Source organism: Coenobita brevimanus, chromosome 22 (genome assembly GCF_032717465.1).
Source record: "Coenobita brevimanus isolate Jiangsu-jjx chromosome 22, ASM3271746v2, whole genome shotgun sequence".
Classification (NCBI taxonomy): domain Eukaryota; kingdom Metazoa; phylum Arthropoda; class Malacostraca; order Decapoda; family Coenobitidae; genus Coenobita; species Coenobita brevimanus.
Genome location: NC_136975.1, coordinates 4645767 through 4663717, shown reverse-complemented (window position 1 = coordinate 4663717; position 17951 = coordinate 4645767). Strand labels below are relative to the sequence as shown.

At 43.6% G+C, this 17951-nt stretch overlaps 1 protein-coding gene across 1 annotated transcript in view; it reads right to left on the bottom strand.

Annotated features, from left to right (window-relative positions):
* The window catches only part of LOC145392372 (uncharacterized), a 104724-nt gene extending 89757 nt beyond the window's left edge, over positions 1 to 14967 (bottom strand). Inside the window, exon 1 of the mRNA XM_080266774.1 lies at positions 14379 to 14967. Within this exon, the coding sequence (XP_080122900.1) occupies positions 14379 to 14967 (589 nt within the window). The remainder of the gene's footprint in view (positions 1 to 14378) is intronic.
* Between the last annotated feature and the right edge of the window lie 2984 nt (positions 14968 to 17951).

Sequence of the window (17951 nt, the reverse complement as noted above, 5' to 3'; positions counted from 1 at the left end):
GCGAATATATGGATCCTGGGCCGAGGAAGAGCTGATTAAAGTTTGATGTGGTCTTAGTTGTCTGGTATAGACTTTGGCGCAGGTATGTCCCCTCAGAGTACACTTAACTTGTCTTAGATGCAAGAGCTTCTCTAAGACCGTCTGTGTTTGTCTCACACCGACGATTTTCGGAACACACCACGCCACACTACATCATAGCACCCTGTCACACCACACCATACAAAATCACTATCCCATACCACATAACATAGCACCAAGGGCATTAACCTTTAGAGTAACCCGAAGCTCCCGCATCTAGCACTTCTGTACCCGTTGTGTTTCTTTTCAAACATATATTCATCCCTTCCTAGTCCCTGCTCGTTCACGGATGTCCAAGAATGCGGTAGGTAGGTAGGTAGGCAGGTAGGTAGAGGAGTGCATAGAGGCGGGTGGTCAGGAAAGGTCTCAAGGAAAGCAGTGAAGCACAATATTATTTTATGAACACACAGATTCCCACGCTCTCACACACACACACACACACACACACACACACACACACACACACACACACACACACACACACACACACACACACACACACACACACACACACACACACACGCAATGTATGTATGTGTGAATATATATATATATATATATATATATATATATATATATACAAACAATCTCTCTCTCTCTCTCTCTCTCTCTCTCTCTCTCTCAGGTAAAAGGGTCTGCCACACGTCGCTCCCTCATACCTCCCGCTCACTCACTCATATAAGCATTCCTTATGATGGTTTGATGGTCGGAATATTTCTTTTTTGGACACTCACATTTTTTGCATTCCCTATATATCTTTTCATTTCCTGTATCTCATCTTTCGGTTTTCATCTCTTCGTTTCTCTCTCATGTCCTCTTATTTGGAGAGTTTCACATTCCTTGTTTTCTATCATGCATTTTCCTTTTCATCTCCCCCATTTCCTTCTTTTCTATCTCAGCTCTCATCTTCCTCACAGTTTCGCAGTTTTCTTTAATATTTACCATGTCTGTTGTCCTCTTTCATTATTTTATTATCTTCTTTATTTTCCACACTTTCACATTATTTACATTTTTCCCTCATTTCAACTCGCTCATTTCTTTCTCATCCTTTCTCATGTTTTCTTTCGGACAGTTTCAGTTATAAGTATTTTTTTTTTTTCTTCGTCGCCCTCAACCTCTCTTAACCTCTCTTTCGGACAGATTCACATTTCCTGTAACCCTTAATTATTTCTTAGATTCAAGTAGGAGGTGGTCTGTCCGTCTGTTTCTGATTAAGAGTTTTTGAATGCGAGATACGTTACTACCGTAGACTTCAGCGATTGTAGCGAAACCACACCATACGACACCACACCACACCACACTACACAACAAAACACACCTTCCCACCCTCTCACACTTCACCACACAAAATCACCCTCCCACTCCACGCCGCACCATGGACGTTAACCGAATCGCCCTGAAGCTCCCGCATGTAGTGGCCTACCTTTGTAGTTGGTTTTCTTTCAGTTCCATCGTTCCTTTGTAAATCTATCGTTATGTCTTCTCTTTCAGTTCCACACTATCCACTTTCCATTTTATTTTGTTTGGTCTCCAGAATTTCTCATTCTCCCCTTTTTTTGCGGAAACTCACATTTCATTACATTCTCCATTCCTCTTTTTCATCTTCCATTAACTTCTCTTTATCTGAAAATCCACACTCGCCTTTCCTCCTCTTCCACCTTATACTTTCTTCCGTCTCTCCTATCGCTCCTCACATCTCTCTCTACTTTCTCCCTCTTCTCGTCATTCACCTTTATTAATACCACTAACTAATTTCTCTCCCTACCTTCTCTCTTTACTCTCCTGATTCTCCACCTCCATGTGATGGGACCGATATAACCGGGCAGTTCTGCTCCCCAGTCATATAAACGTTCTTCAACGCCCTTCTTGTCCCCTGACAGGGGTATGATCAAATGCAGAAGGGCAGTTTTCAGCCTGGAGTCCACTGGAATCACAAGCAGACGAACTTGCAGCTACAAAAACTATTCCTGCTGCTACTACAACTGCTGCTGCTACTACGTCTACCTCTCCTTTCTTCTCTTCCCCTACCTCTACTTTTCTCCCGACTTGTGTTTCCACTCACACCTCCCTGTCCCATCGCTCTCTTCTCTTCTAGCTGCAGCAGCTTCCTCCTCCTCTTCCACTGCTTCCCCTCCTCATGTTTCCCTTTCTCTTCTCCCTTCCCTCTTCATCTACCCTCGTCTAATTGATCTCCCCCTTTGTTTTCACTCCTTACGCCTTCCTCTCCGTGCCTCCTTTCCCATTCCCCTGCCTTCCTCTACCCCTCTCTCACCTCTCTTGCCACTCTACACATTTCCTTTCCCCTTCCACCTCCCTCTAACTTCCCTCCCAACCCCTCACCATCCCTGATCTTGGTCTAATGTGCCTTAACCCGAGCTAATGTGGGTTAACTTGGGATATTATTATTGTGATGGCTTAGTTGATGCAGTTATGGCGAGGGCTGAGCCAGAGTTACCTGCACCCTTATTGCTGTGCACCCTTGAACTTTTGGTGGACCCTCACAATCAACGCTGTGACCGAGTTATACCGGTATTTATGGTATGTGGGAACTGAAAATGTTTGCTTTATACACACACACACACACACACACACACACACACACACACACACACACACACACACACACACACACACACACACACACACACACACACACACACACACACACACACACACACACACACACACACACACACACACACACACACACACACACACACACACACACACACACACACATTCTCAACCTCTTACAGAATCATTCATATAGGACGGAGATATTCAGGAGTTGGACTTGTAAATCCTATCTTTACAATAGTTCCACGATGCTAACCAAATTACTTACTAAGCCTCTTGAGAACATTCAGGTCAAGCATTTGCAGGAATTTTTACATAGCATAAATTTTTTTGGGGGGTGAGGGCTTAACTGATCCCCCCCCCCCTTTTTTTTAAGTAACGTAGTTACATTTAATAAGGGCACTTGAGATGGGAAAAAAGATGCGGCTTTCGAAAGGCAGAGAATAGCAAAATTATTTAAGTACGGTATTTTGGTAATGAAACATGAAGGAGACGCACGTGGAAGCTTTAACTGATGACAAACTCCTGCCAAACTATAAACTACCGCAGCGTACACATTAGAATACAAGAACAAAGACTTTGGTTTGTAAAAAGGAAGATGGGGAAGGGCGGGGGGGACATTAACACGACACTCCACACCTTCTTTCTAGGTGTTAGTCTTGTCAGCTTGGGAGACCCTCATTCACCTCTTCCATACCAATTTATTCCCGTATTCTAAGTGGCAAAAGAAGTTCCGTGACACCTCATCCCAAGCGATTCATTTTGCGCACTGCACGTCTACATTTATTTATGTATCTATGCCGTTCCTATATTGACGTAGCTTGCATCGTTATCTTGTAACAGGATACTAAGTTATAATGTCCAGAACAAATCGCTGACGAAAAGGAGTTACGATATCTCCAGTGCTTAATTCTGCATACAGCATGTTAATCATCTCATCTGGAATGTTTGTACCAACCATGTCGATATATGAATGTACTGTAAATAATGATATACAGCACATCAGACTTTGCTGAAACATAATAAGTTAAATACATCGCTAAGGTTGTCTTGAGGTTAACAGTTAAATTGAACCTGTCAGCAGTGGAGCCATTGAGTTCTCTCTGACCCTGGCACTGTTTTCTTCTTAATGGCCACACTTATACACCCCCGTGACCCCAGTGCCTTCGTCAGCGTTTCAGTCTTTTCAGTACGTCATCCTCAGTTACATATTTTACATCCAGTACTTTACTGTTCCATCTCATCAGTCGGTAGAGAGGTGGCCTTTAATCCTACCGGACCCAAGTTCAAATCCCCGCTGGGGAAGGGAACAGTTTAAGGATTTGAATTTTATGAAATCAGACTTTACTGATCTACCAGAAGACCCGCCGACATGTAAAAATACCCCAGCTAATACCAATACACCAGTCCTGTATGAGACAGCCCTAGCATGTATTCAATATGGACGGTGGTTGTTAGCTCCAAAGTGGTGACAATGTAGAGAGGTGTAAGATATGTAGGAGGACTACTGGGCCTTGAGCACAGGCTGTAAGCCTATGCCCAGAGTCGGACACATTAAAAAAAAAAAAAAAAAGTCATATGTCAACGTAAATTGCATTGGTTTTAATGGCAAGGATTATTTGAACCTCAGAAGACTGTTTTATTTTGCTTTACTTCGGCTAATGCATGACTTTCACGAGCCATTTCGAAACTCCCCAAGGTCTTGAGGGCTAATGTTTCATATGTAGAGGTAGACTGGTAAGGATGAGATGCTGGGAAGCCTCTTTATCTGACGAGAAACTGCCCAACGTTCTTCCCCACCCCCCAGTACACACACACACACACACACACACACACACACACACACACACACACACACACACACACACACACACACACACACACACACACACACACACACACACACACACACACACACACACACACACACACACACACACACACACACTGGCCTTCTCCATTAGTGACGATAATGGCCTGATGAATACTTGGATAATTGTTGATAATGTCCGCTGCCCACCACCACCACCTCCTGCCACTACCACCACCACCTCCTGCCACTACCACCACCACCACTACTACCACTCTCCCACTACCACCACCACCACTCCCACCACCACCACCACTCCCACCACCACCACCTCCCAGTCACCACCACCACCACCACCCACAGCCACCACCATCCACAGCCACCACCACCACCACCACCACCACCACCATCCACAACCACCACCGCCACCGCCACCACCGCCACCGCCACCAATACTCCAACACTTCTCCTCACCCCAGCGCCTAACTACAGTTGTTTTGTTTCATATGACGGAACTGGGTCACTCACAACATGAATACTAAGTCGTGGATGCCTGAAATTCGGTGAGCCTTCGGTATAAAGTGGGAATGAGTCTCCCTGGTTACTAGTAAAATCGACCCTTCCGTATGACTACACCTGGCCATCACCTAAGCTGAAACGTATAAGGGATCATCGTCATCTCCAGAATTCCAACAACACCCATCGCTCTCCCTGTTGTTTATTTTTTTTCACCAGCTAAAAATTACTTCCATTGTCCTGTTATATCAATCATCACTCTTCCTTATAAATCTGAATAACCTAAGCAATCACTTCTATTTTTTTTTAAATATAATAATCCGTCGTCCATAGTCCAGAATTTTCGTTTTGTTAAATTGGACCTTTAAAAAAAAGCGCCTTCAACACTTAGTAGGCATTATTCTAAGTTTTCTTTTTCCTTTTCATCCCCAGTAGTCTAATACCCATTGTCAATATCCATTACTTCTGTCTGTCTATTAATCTATCTTTATATCTGAAAGACCTAAATTCATTTCATGTATCCAATTTGTTGTCAATATCCAGACTTCCCTTATTGTTTATATGTATGAGAATCCGCAGCAAAGATTCGAACACTCGCTCCGGTAATCTGCGTACTCTCCTTACCCCACAACCGCTTGAAAACGAGGACGTCTGTGTGTTTTGTTTGTGCTCATGTCAGATAAATGTGTTAATATTAAGGGTAACTTCCAAAACTAGGTACAGCCATCACTAATTCCGTCACTACTACAAGGTCTTTCTGTATAAAATCGCCTGTCAGTAGGAGGAATAGACAGTACACTGGAAAGGAGTCACCATACTGATAGAGTTAAGTTGCTCCGTTGCATAAAATTGTCTTGCAGTAGAGACACCAAAACATCTAAGCTCAGCCATAGCATTGCAAGGGCTTAGCGTCAACGTACTCAGTGCTTATCCAAAAAGCGGTAGATTTAGAGGGCCTTCTGTGTGTTAATGTAAAGTACCAGTGAGGTTAGGATAGGTTAACTTGAGTTAGAGAAGGTTAGATTGGGTTAATTTGAGTCAGGTTAGGCTAAATTAGGTGATTCAGGCTCGATTTAGATTAGTTAGGGTTTGTTAAAGTTAGGATACGGCTCATCTGTATCGTCACTTAAGAATCGCCGAAAAAACAGAGACTGCGCATTCAGAAACGTATGTGGCGGCATTCCAAAGCTCAGGGTATCCTATTCAAGGCAACGACACACACACACACAACTTACTGAGTACTGCACATTACACACTGACCCTTTTGTTCCGTGACGTCATTTATATCTTTGCTCTCTCTCCCTTAGCGATTTATTTTGCATATTACTCTTCGACCCCTTGCCGTGATATTTTACGCGGCATTTTTTCTGAGGAAGACGTCTGGTTGTATCAAAGAGAGAATATGAAAAGACACCAGGATATCGAAAAGCTTTAATATTCTCTCCTATGTTATTTCTGTACTTTTAATATCGACATACCTTGTACCAATAATATTCAAGATAATATTAAAGTGTAACTGGGAAAATAAATCGCCGAGGAGGTCATGTTGCTAAATCTCCTTGGCCATGGAGAAGACAGACCATTATCCAACCAAATAATAGTAATAAATAATAATAATAATAATAATAATAAAAATAATAATAATAATAATACCAAAAAGGAAGAATATGGGAAAGATTTGTGCCTACCGATTGCACGGGTCATTAGAGCATTCCATTTTGTGCTGAGTCCTTCCCTTCCTCTAGAGCACGACCCGCATTAGATGGTTTACGTCCAGGTCCCTAAACTGTACAGCTGGATGGACAGAAGAAGATGTCCACCAGTCTGACCGGCACAACAATCGAACTCGGGTTTGCCAGCAGCGAGTAGGACGAGCTAACCAGTCCACTACCCCTCTCCCGTATAAGGCATGAGGTGTGTGTGTGTGTGTGTGTGTGTGTGTGTGTGTGAAGAGCGAGTAGTAATAAGAATATGGATCTATAATTTTATCCCAGCGACTGAAGATCGACTTAGACCTTATCGGCATCTGACGCCATTAGGAGGAGAGGCACGAGGGAGGAGGAGCAGGAGGAGGAGGAGGAGGGCAGGGGAGAAGAGAAGGAAGGTATGAGGGAGGAGGAGGAGGAGGAGGGCAGGAGAAAAGAGGGGGGTGGGAGGGAAGAGGAAGGCGGGGAGGAGGACGAAAAGAAGAGACCAGGAGAGACGGAGGGCATTTAGGATGAGACAACACCCCAGCTAGGTACTGCGTATCTTATATCGGGTTTCTTAATGTCATATTCAAAATCTTATAGTTGGTTCGGGTTAACTTGGTGGGTATTTTCGTCAATTCCCAGCCTATTTCCCGTAGCTTAGTGGCAAAATGAGACAATACTATGGCTATTTATCCTTCCCGTAGCACCACATGTCTAGCGACGTAATTCTGTGTAAATTTCTTCGCTACAACTCAGCGTTCAAGATGAGGGGTGACACTTTTAGGCCAAGTTAATATGGAGGGAGTAAATTACATTATATCACCTTGCATTACACTTGATGATCATTTATAAGTTTCATAAGCAAAATAATTAACACTGTTCTCTCCTGTTATGCGCAATACAATCTAAGCACACCCCATTGTCCCAAGCCAGGACTTATGCTAGCTTCATTTTCGCTATACGCAAGACTAGATGTGATACTCGCAATTTCTGCATTTTTTTCACCTCTTTCCAAAACAGATTCCTGCTATCAGAGTAATTAGATTTTTTTTTTTAAAGTTTTTCATTGATCTCTTTTCTCTTTCTCTCTCTCTCTCTCTCTCTCTCTCTCTCTCTCTCTCTCTCTCTCTCTCTCTCACTTTCGAGTGGTTCGGTAGGAGACAAAGGGAAGACCAAGAATGAGGTGGTTAGGTCTGGAGGTCCTTTGGTCGAGGCCATCCCCTTACAGGATGCGTCGTCAGGCAACAGACGGATGGATGGATAGATAGATAGATAGAGATATATTGACCGTAAGACAGATAGATAGACAGATTTACAAAAGACAGCCATCTCCCTTACGATTCAGCCTGTAATTGGGAAGAAGCAATCAGCGTGCTCCATTAAATCGCGTTTATTAGAGGTCGGTGAGCCCCGGCAAAGATCACTCCTGAATTAATTAAGATGATCGTCAATACACCAGATTAAATTACTGCTAATGAGAAAACTTAAAAGGCAATTACAAAAGTGGACGAGGCCTTCCACAGAGATTATGTATACCGGGAATCGTCTGAAGTTGGAGTGGATGTGGAGGGAGGGAGGGAGCGAGAGGGAGAGAGGAGGGAAGGAGGGAGTGAGAGGCGTAGGAGGAGTGGTTGGGGGAGAGGGAAAAAGTTGCAGTGAGTGTGGGGAAGTGGAGTAGGAGGGTGGGTGGAGGGGGAGAGGTGGGTTAGGTAGGGGAAAAGGACGCAGAGGAGGAGAGAGAGAGCGAGGGGGGGAGTGCGGTGGGTGGAGGTAGAGAGGAAGGGGATCGGTGGGGGATTGGAGAGGAGGGGAAGGGAGGGGAGTGGGTGTTGGAGTGGGAGGGAGGGTGTAGGTGGAGGGAATGGTAGGGAGGGGGTAGACAGAGGGAGTGAGAGGAAATGGGAAGGTGGAAGTAATGTGAGGGAGGGAGTTGGTGGAGGGATAGGAAGTGGCAGGGAGGGGGAATGTGCAGGAAGCAGAAGGGAAGGGATGGATAGTGAAAGGGAAAGAAGATGGAGAGAGAGAGAGAGAGAGAGAGAGAGAGAGAGAGAGAAAATGGGGGAGTGAATGGAGTGGGTGGGAGGGAGGGAATGGGGGGGATCCGAGAGAGGGAGGGAGGTAAGTAGAGTGAGTGTGCGACATGTTATCTGATCACTACTAAATGAATCTATTAGTGGTCACCCTCTGGTCCACTTCACTTCGCTCTGTTCCACCACATGTTACGCTGGTCTCCCTCTCCTCTTTGTTCCTTTTTAGTCGCTAATTCTGACGATAAGATGATAAGATACAGGAAACTGATAACAAGGTACTGAGGCTCAGTATATAATGATGCATCTAAAACGAAAAAGAATCTAAGAAAAATATTTAAATGTTTCATATTGATGTTTCACTTTTAAACACTTAAGCCAGAAGTTCTTTATTTTAGTTATTTATGTATTTACTTCCTAACTTCAGACTATTTCATATGTAGATAGATAGATAGATAGATAGATATAAATATAGATACAAGATAAAATACTTTGAGACTTTACTTCTTCCTATTATTAAGTCTGTTTAGTTATTTCTGTCACACGTTATATATATATATATATATATATATATATATATATATATATATATATATATATATATATATATATATATATATTCGTTCATTACTAATCATACCGGGTCGGGTTTATTCAGGTAATCTATTTCAGCAATCGCCAGGCTATTTTATTCAGTTAAGAATGAATGACAGGAGCCTGAGTGATAAAACTGGTACTATTAACTATCTCGCAGTCGAATAGCTCTTGTATTATCTTGCAGTCATCACCAGACACCGTAATTCAGTTGAGACTGAGTCACAGTAGCCTTAGAGGATTATATATATATATATATATATATATATATATATATATATAAACTCTCCAAGTATGCATCTTCAGATTTATATTTATATGCAACTGTTCGTGTCGATGGTGGATCTAGATGTAGTTAATGGGTCTGAACTCATTTTTTTTTTTTTTATTAGGCAGACCGAAGGGGAAAAAATTGCTTTTTGTACGAGGAGACAGCCAACACATAGTCCACAATAAGCAAACAACATTACCGTAAGGAATAAGCAACGCATATTTCCCCGTACAGCTGCGGACATAAATATCGATCCACTTCATGACGATAAATAACGAGACACTGAGCAGTGACTTTCGAAATCCAGTATTGCGATCTTGGAGGCCTAAGAAACTTTCCAGAATATTGTGTAGAAGTTTCGTAATGTTCAGCTAAAATATGGGTCTGTGCTACTGTCCGCCATTGTACCTTATTGTATAAGTTGTCCCTACTGAAAAAGCTTGTTAATAAGGGAGATGTAGTACTGGACCCTCTTTTACCAATTTTTTTCCCCCATTTGACCTTGTTCATCCCATCATTACAATTGGGGACCTTGCTGTAAATTCGACTGTTGCTTGCAGAGGAAGATCGGAACTTGGCAACAACTGGTTATCCATCTGAACGACATATATATAATCAAGATCCTTTAATTCCAAGGCTTTTTAATGCTGGACCCACCCCTGGCCTATAATATCATCCATCTGTATCCACGAATATCTAGCTACCTATCTGTCTATCTATCCATGTATGTATGTATCTATCTATCTATCTATCTCTCTATCTATCTCTATCTATAGCCAGACGCTTTGATCCCGGAGGCGGTAACCACAGACGAATTGCCCCCGTCTCACTTTGTCCCCATATATCACGCTGCCCCATCTCCAACTCACACTACACTCCCTCCTATATCTCTCCATACCATCCCTCAGTCTCCCACACCCCCTCACCCCTTCTACCTCCCTCATATACACACTCCTAGTCAATCTGTCTTTCCCCATTCCCTGTACAGGTGTTAATATATCCATTTATCCTCCTTGGCTTCACCTTCATTCGATATTATTATTCTGCTTTTAATTATCAGCTTCTCTCTCTCTCTCTCTCTCTCTCTCTCTCTCTCTCTCAGTGTGTAGGTATCATTAACCCTTTCATGATCGGAACAATTCTAGTATTTAATTCCAGCTTACGCCAGACTATCTTACTCAGTCATGAGTGAGTCATAGGAGCTTTAGAATTACTAGTGTCTTGGCTGCAATATTACGGCTATACGTCCTTTCCATAGCACTTCTTCGTGACCAGCACTGTATTTATTTCAGTTTGTGTTTGCAGCTCAACGTTGCAGATGGGGAGACGGAAGTTTTACACCTGTTTAAAGTGAACATAGTATAGATGAGTTAGATGTATTTTTCATTAACCCATTCATTCCTGAGGTGCAGCAGCAAGAGTGAAATGAATAAGGAAATGAATAAGGAAAAGAATAACATCATAGGAGTGAACGGTTACCACTGAGACTTGTGGGTCGGTATTCTCGTCGATCAAGGAAGCTCCCTAACACCTATTCCTAAGCGGTTTATTTTGCTTAGTACACCTTACTGTCATATATAAATAATTCAAACACCGCCATACTCTGCATAAATAACGTAAAAAAGGGACAATAACCAGCCATATCCAGAAATAAATCGCTAAAGATGAGGTGCTAGGAAGCATCCTTACCGAACGAGAATACGGGCCCTGGAACTCACTCCCAGCTGAATAAAATCGTCTGGAGTTAGCTGGAATAGACTACCAGAATTGTTCCCGACAATGAGAGGGTTAGTGGTAAGAATATCAACAATCCCAGGCTCCTTTCACTCACTCTCAGCTGACAAACTGCTTCCGTTCGCTGGAATTCAAAACTACAGGTAGAGTTGTCCCGGTCATAAGAAGGTTAAAACACAGTGAAGTCTTGGGTATATGTAACTAAAGAAACTCCTACATCAGTTTTCGAGGGGGTATGAAGTCGCCTGGAAGGTTTGGACGACAATGTGATATTTCAAACACTTTAACCCTCCTGGACACACCATCTTCTCTCGTGTTTTATTTTATCTATTGCCAGACAGCTTATTGTGCCGTGTGAGTAATAAGAGCGTGAAACTGTTATACTGGTAGGCCCATCAACCCCTTCATGGTCGGTAAAACTCAAGCGATATATTTTAGTTAACAGAAGACATTATATTCATCTCAGTAGAGGCTTTCAGTTTCTGAGTGTGATATATAATGCAAGCCATATAATTAATTTGTACTTGATCGCAGGTGTCACATTCAGTTAATTATTTTGGCATTAAAAACCAAAATTTTCTGCTTGAGAAATATTCTGTGCTACCCGAGTTTCCAGGTCATTTCACGCTATGTAATACACGTTTTGGCAATAAGTGCTTGCTGCTGATTTGCCATTCTTCATCAGCACCTCTGTTTGTCCACCAAGTCCTCAGCAGTCAATGAAACACGTCTAAATTTTTCATCTGACATCATGGCTCTCCTCATACATCGGTGATCGTGTTACTGTAATTTCCAACGCGTTTACATATTTCAATTCCATTTTAGTAATATATTTGCAGAACACGTGTTATCTTTGTACATCAGAAAGCGTATCAATCTTTTGTGTTCTTCCCATTTCATTCATTCTGTTGTGGTATTACTGTATGATTTATATTTCTGGGCTGTGTCCTGACTCACCTTAACATCTTGAATCCGCTGACTTGATATTAAATTTTCTCTGATTCTCCAAACGATTTTATTCACCTGGGATACTTTTTTGCAACTTGGAGGGTCAAGATTTTACCTGATTCATTCCTTCAGCAACAAGAAGTCTCACCTGAATTTAATAATGCCGTCTGGAGGTAGCAAAAATACGCTAAATACAGTGAGTGGGAAACCCTTTGAACCCCATGACGTATTTTGTAATTTTTCCTGCCATTGTCAAGAGATTTTATTCAGCTGAGGAGACACTTTTCGACCTGTGGGGGATCGATAAAGACTCAGTTAACCCCCACACTTCCAGAGATCCCTCCCAAGTTGAGTTAAAATCGTCTGGTGGTAGCGAGAAAGAGCTAAAAAAATCGTCCTCTTCTGTTAGGGTGGTGGCCAGTGATCAGTAAAGACATTAGGCCGTGCTCTGGTCAGCTTAGGTTACTTTATTATCACCTTTTCCCAAGCGATTTATTTTGCATGTTACACCTTACAGAGCTGTTGTGTGTAATTTGTCTTAGGAATTACACACAAGAATATATTAACGTAGGAGATGCAAAAATGGACTGGCAAGGAAGAGGCGCTATGGAGCCCTCTTGTCGTCGTGAATGCGGGCTATTGTGACGCATAATACCGTATGTTCGTCCGCCTTCCATGGGTCGCTTATTTACACATCTTCTTTGTTGGTGTCTGGGAAAGATTATCTGCGTTTTTCACTTACCGTACATTACGTTATTATTGTGAATGAGAGGACCACTAATAAATAAATAAATAAATAAATAAATTCTGGGTTTTAACTGCAGCGGCGGGCCTTAACGGAGTGAGCGAGACAATTTTTCGATGTCACATAGTCGCACTGGTGAGGCGCTACTGATGACATGACAATTATTTATATTTTTAAACCATTTAATGTTTAGGAATTAATGTAAGTAATATTTTTCTCATTATAATCCACAAGCAAAACTTCCATTCTCGCCATGAACATTACCGTTTATAGGTGACTGAGTGGATAACAGTGAAAATGTTACACTACTATGCCGCGCTTTCCACTGAGAGACTTTAATTCGTTGAGTATTCATTTTAAATTATACATACTAGGAAAGAGCTGTAATTTTATGAGAAAATGACGATACTTTAATAAAATCTTGATATGGGAGTGGCAGCTGAGGCGTGGAACATTTTTTCAGTGCAAGGCTACTGTATTTTGAAGCACTGATAACATAAATACACTATGAGTTTTCAGTGATATAACATGAACAATAGCCAGTGCATGGTGAGCAAGACAATACCCCCCTAATGGTGCCTGGTACGTAGGCCTAGGGGTGAAATGGAAAGATCCTTGAGGAAGATTGGCACAGGGGCACTCCTACCAACAGTACAAATGTAATAGTCAGAGCACACAAATTTCCAAAAGTGGCAGTTGTTCAGATGCAGGATAAGGAGAAAAATCGTGACAAAAGCGCAGGAAAATGACTGAAAATAAGACAGACTCAAAAAAGGTATTGACAAGCATGACAATAGTGAGAAGAAAGGAGGTTTATCGCTTCATCTTTTCTCATCACTATGGGAATACAAACAATATGACTCCACCTACATGGATATAATACAGTTTGACAATTACCATGGTGTCTGGATGACGTGGTAATTTTAATATCCATTTTCCAGGAAGAGGTTTACATGTTGCTACCAATATCGCAAACTGTATCCATCTCCAAAACACACCGTAAGATAAGACATTGATATATACCTGGATGAGCCCCGGCCATACCATACACTGCGTGGCACTGACAAGGAGAGGACGTGGTTGTGAGAAATGACGATAAATGACGATGAAAGATGGGGAACAGTTTATGAAGGAAGATGAAATTACGAATATGTAAATGATACATGAATATAACTGATACAAAACGAACTAATGGTAAAACTGTTCGGTGTGTGAAGATAACAAGAAATTACAAAATAAGTTAGATAAGAGGAACGGAATGAACGGGTGAGCTGCATGAAGTGGATGTGGATGTGTGGAAGGACTGAGTGAAATGAGTTTGAGTGAAATGCGTTGACTGAAAATGAGAGGTGAAGGTGATGACTAGAGAAGAGGCTGATAATCATACCTGAGGGCGTGGCGGCGCTGGAATCATCAGTGTCGCCGCCATCTTCTCTGCCGCCGCCACCGCCACCGCCACCCCGTCCGCCACCGCCGCCGCCACCGCCGCTGCCGCTGCTGCTGGTGGGAGAGGGAGCATTCATGTTGGCGGTGGAGGTGTTGTTATTGAGGGAGGGGAGGTGTGGTGGGGAGTGGATACCCTTGAGTGGATTCCGGAGACCCAGGATGGCGTCTATGGTGTGCGAGGGACAGGTGGTGGTCGAGAGGGTAGCAGAATTGGTCACCCCGCCGCCGTTAAAGCCGCCACCGCCGCTGCTTTCGTACCTCTCCAGCACCATCTTGGCAGCCTCTGACCTCTTGAGTTCGGTCGTGAGATCTACTTCGGATCTGGCTGCTTCCAGAGAGAATTTGCTCTCCTGTGACGCGGCCTCACCGTATCCGAACTTGTTATCGGAACCAAAGCTATCGAAATCCCGATGATTCTTGGTCTCAAAGACTAGACGATGATGGGTTTCGAGATCCAGGGCGTGGGTAGGGGCGTGGGCGGGGGCGTGGGGCAGCGGAATGTCACCCAACTCGGCCGTTGTTAGCGCCATGGCACGTCCACACACACACACTGACTACACTTACAGTACACTGTCACTGGGGTGCTGAGGGCAGGACACGGGGACAGGACACGGCAGGTCACACGCGACTCAACACCACGGCACCCATGACACCGCAGGACAACAGCCAGGACTCGTATTGCCGCCAAATGGCCGTGCGGCGACGTGGGACTCGTGTGTTACAACTTGTTCTCTGGAGCCCCGTGTCCCTCGCACCACAAGCCCCGCCCACACCAGCCCTCCCGCCCTACCATTGGCCACGCGCGGGTCTGTTATCATAAGGGCGGAGTTTATCGACTGGAGGGCGTGACGTCACCCACTCTTGGCCAATCAGGTGGGAGCATGTCAAGTAATGGTTAGATGAAAGCCCTGACTCGAGCCCCAATTGAAGCGATTTGTACCGTAATGAAATTATATGTGTGTATCAAAGGAAATAAATTGATATCAACAACCGCCAGACACTAAACGGTCTTTTATCAGGAGGCCGCCGTGAAAAATTGGCCGGGAAAACAGTTGTTGGAGACCAGATGGCGGCGTGGCACAGAGACCGAACGAAATTTTCTGCATTAGGTTGGCGCCGGAGAAATAATTGAGTAGTGACAACTCATTAGCTCACGGCACAATGGTGGTAATGGAAAAGGCCTGATACAGCGGCACTTACTGATATAAAGATGGCCAGACGCTCAATTTGCTACCCTTCCCCTCGCCTTCACCCGGTTCCAGAATTCCTCAGTTCCTTGACTTGAAGAAATAATGTTTCGCTTTACTGGCGTTCGGAGAGGTGGTGGAGGAGGAGGAGGGGGATAAAGGAGGGGAAGATGGAATGGAATTAGATCAACGCCCCCACCCTCCCTTCTTTTTTCCCTTCCGAGGTGTATTCAAATTTACGAATTATGGCGAGTCAGGCTGGGGAAGTGTGGCGGGTTTGGCGGGTTTGTCTCGGAGGGAGGGAGGGAGGGAGGGAGGGAAGGATAGGGGAGGGAGGAGAAGGCAGTGATGATGGAGAGACGGGGGAGAGTGAGTGGTGGTGGTGGTGGTGATGATGGGGAGGGAGTGGCGTGAAGATGGGGCGAGTCTACCCGAGCCGCATTATCGGTCTGGGTGGTTTTTGAGACAATGGTTGGGGAGAGGAGGAACAGGAGGGAGGAAAGAGGGAGTGGGTTATCCTCACTCACGGATCAATATACGCCGAGGAGCTGGGGAGGAGGGGGAGGGGAGGCTTCTTGTCGGGGTGGGGGGCTCGAGTTGGCAAGAGGGACGGTTGGGGAGGAGGCAGACGGAAGGGCGGGGAGAAGACAGGGAAAGGAGGTTGGGGAGGAGACAGAGAAAGAGGGTGTGGGGGGGAGGGCAGATGCAGGAAGAGATGGGGAAAGGAAGGTTGGGAAGAGACAAGGAAGTAGAGAGAGAGAGGATGGGGAGAGTGAAAAGGCGTGAAAGAGTCAGGGAGAAAGAGAGAGGGTGAGGAGGAGAGAGAGGGAGAGGGACAGGAGGGGAAGGAGGAGGAGCAGGAAGCTTGAGGAAGGAGAAGGTAGGGGAGATTTGTGTAGGGCTAGGAAGGGGATGGAGATAAAATTCGAGGTGATTGGAAATTGGAGAATGACGGAGCGCGAGGAGGAGGGAAGGGGAGGCGAGGAGGGCGAAGGGGAAGACGGGAAAAATGCGCGGTATATTAGAAAAGGAAAGGAGAGTGGATGATGGAAGGGAGTTGGCTGGGGTGTGTGAGATGCAAATGAAAGGTGATGGAAAAGAGAGAAGATGGTGGTGGAGAAGGAAGAGAGTGAAGGTAAAGAAATATTTCAAAAAGAGGGAAAGATATTTGAAAAGGGAGAAGATATTTTAAAAAGGAAAATTATTGACAAGTCGGAAAGTTGTTGAAATGAGAACATACATTTGAGGAGGGAAAGATGTTATAAGAGAGAGATGATGTTTGAAAATGGAAAAGATAATATGAAAAAAGCTAACTGATAAGGAGAGGATAATTACAATGATTTGAAGAGCATGTAACGGAGGCTATGAGACAACGGAAAGACAAAGAAAACATATATTAAACACTTTTGAAGAAGAAAAAAAAAAGGGAGTTAGAAGGAGCCTGAAATCATTAACTACGTAAAGAACTATATCAGAAGTTTTTTTTTTTTTTTTTTTATTTATTTATTTTTTTTTTATAAGCAGGATGTTCTGATAAATAGCAAGGAAGAAATACAATCCATCACTTTCATATATAGATTACAGTCCACCACATCCATATACAGATGACTTTCCACCACACTCATATATAGAAATACAATCCACCACACTCATATATACAAGAATGGTGAATAAATCATTTTGTAAGACTTAGAATAAATAAAGTTTGAGAGGGAAATAAAACTCGTCCCAAAATATCAAGAAGTAAAGATTTTGAGTAGACTGATTTTAACACTTTCTGTACGATGATGATGATGATGATGATGATCGTGATGATGCTGATGATGATTATTATTATTATTCTGTTGTGGCTGATGTTTTTAGTAGTAGTAGTAGTAGTAGTAGTGTTATTATTATTATTATTATATTAGTGAGGTTGGATGGTGAGGATATGGAGAATGTGGGTGCATTCAAGTACTTGGGTAGTGTGATGAGTAAGGATGGAACTTTGGGGGTTGAAGTACGTGAAAGGGTACAGCAGGGAAGGAAGGTTGTTGGCACACTGAAAGCAGTGATGAGAAATAGGGAGGTGAGTATGGAAGTTAAGAAGTTACTGCATGATAGTAATGTGATCCCTACCCTGACGTATGGAAGCGAGGCGTGGACCTTGCAAGAGGGGAACAAGTCAAGAGTGAGAGCAGTGGAAATGAGTTACTTGAGAGGAGCATGTGGAGTGACGTGGAGGGACAGGTTGACGAATGAAGAAGTGAAGGAACGTTGTGGGGTAGATGTGGATGTGGTTGAAAAGATTAGGAGAAATACACTGAGGTGGTTTGGACATGTGGAGA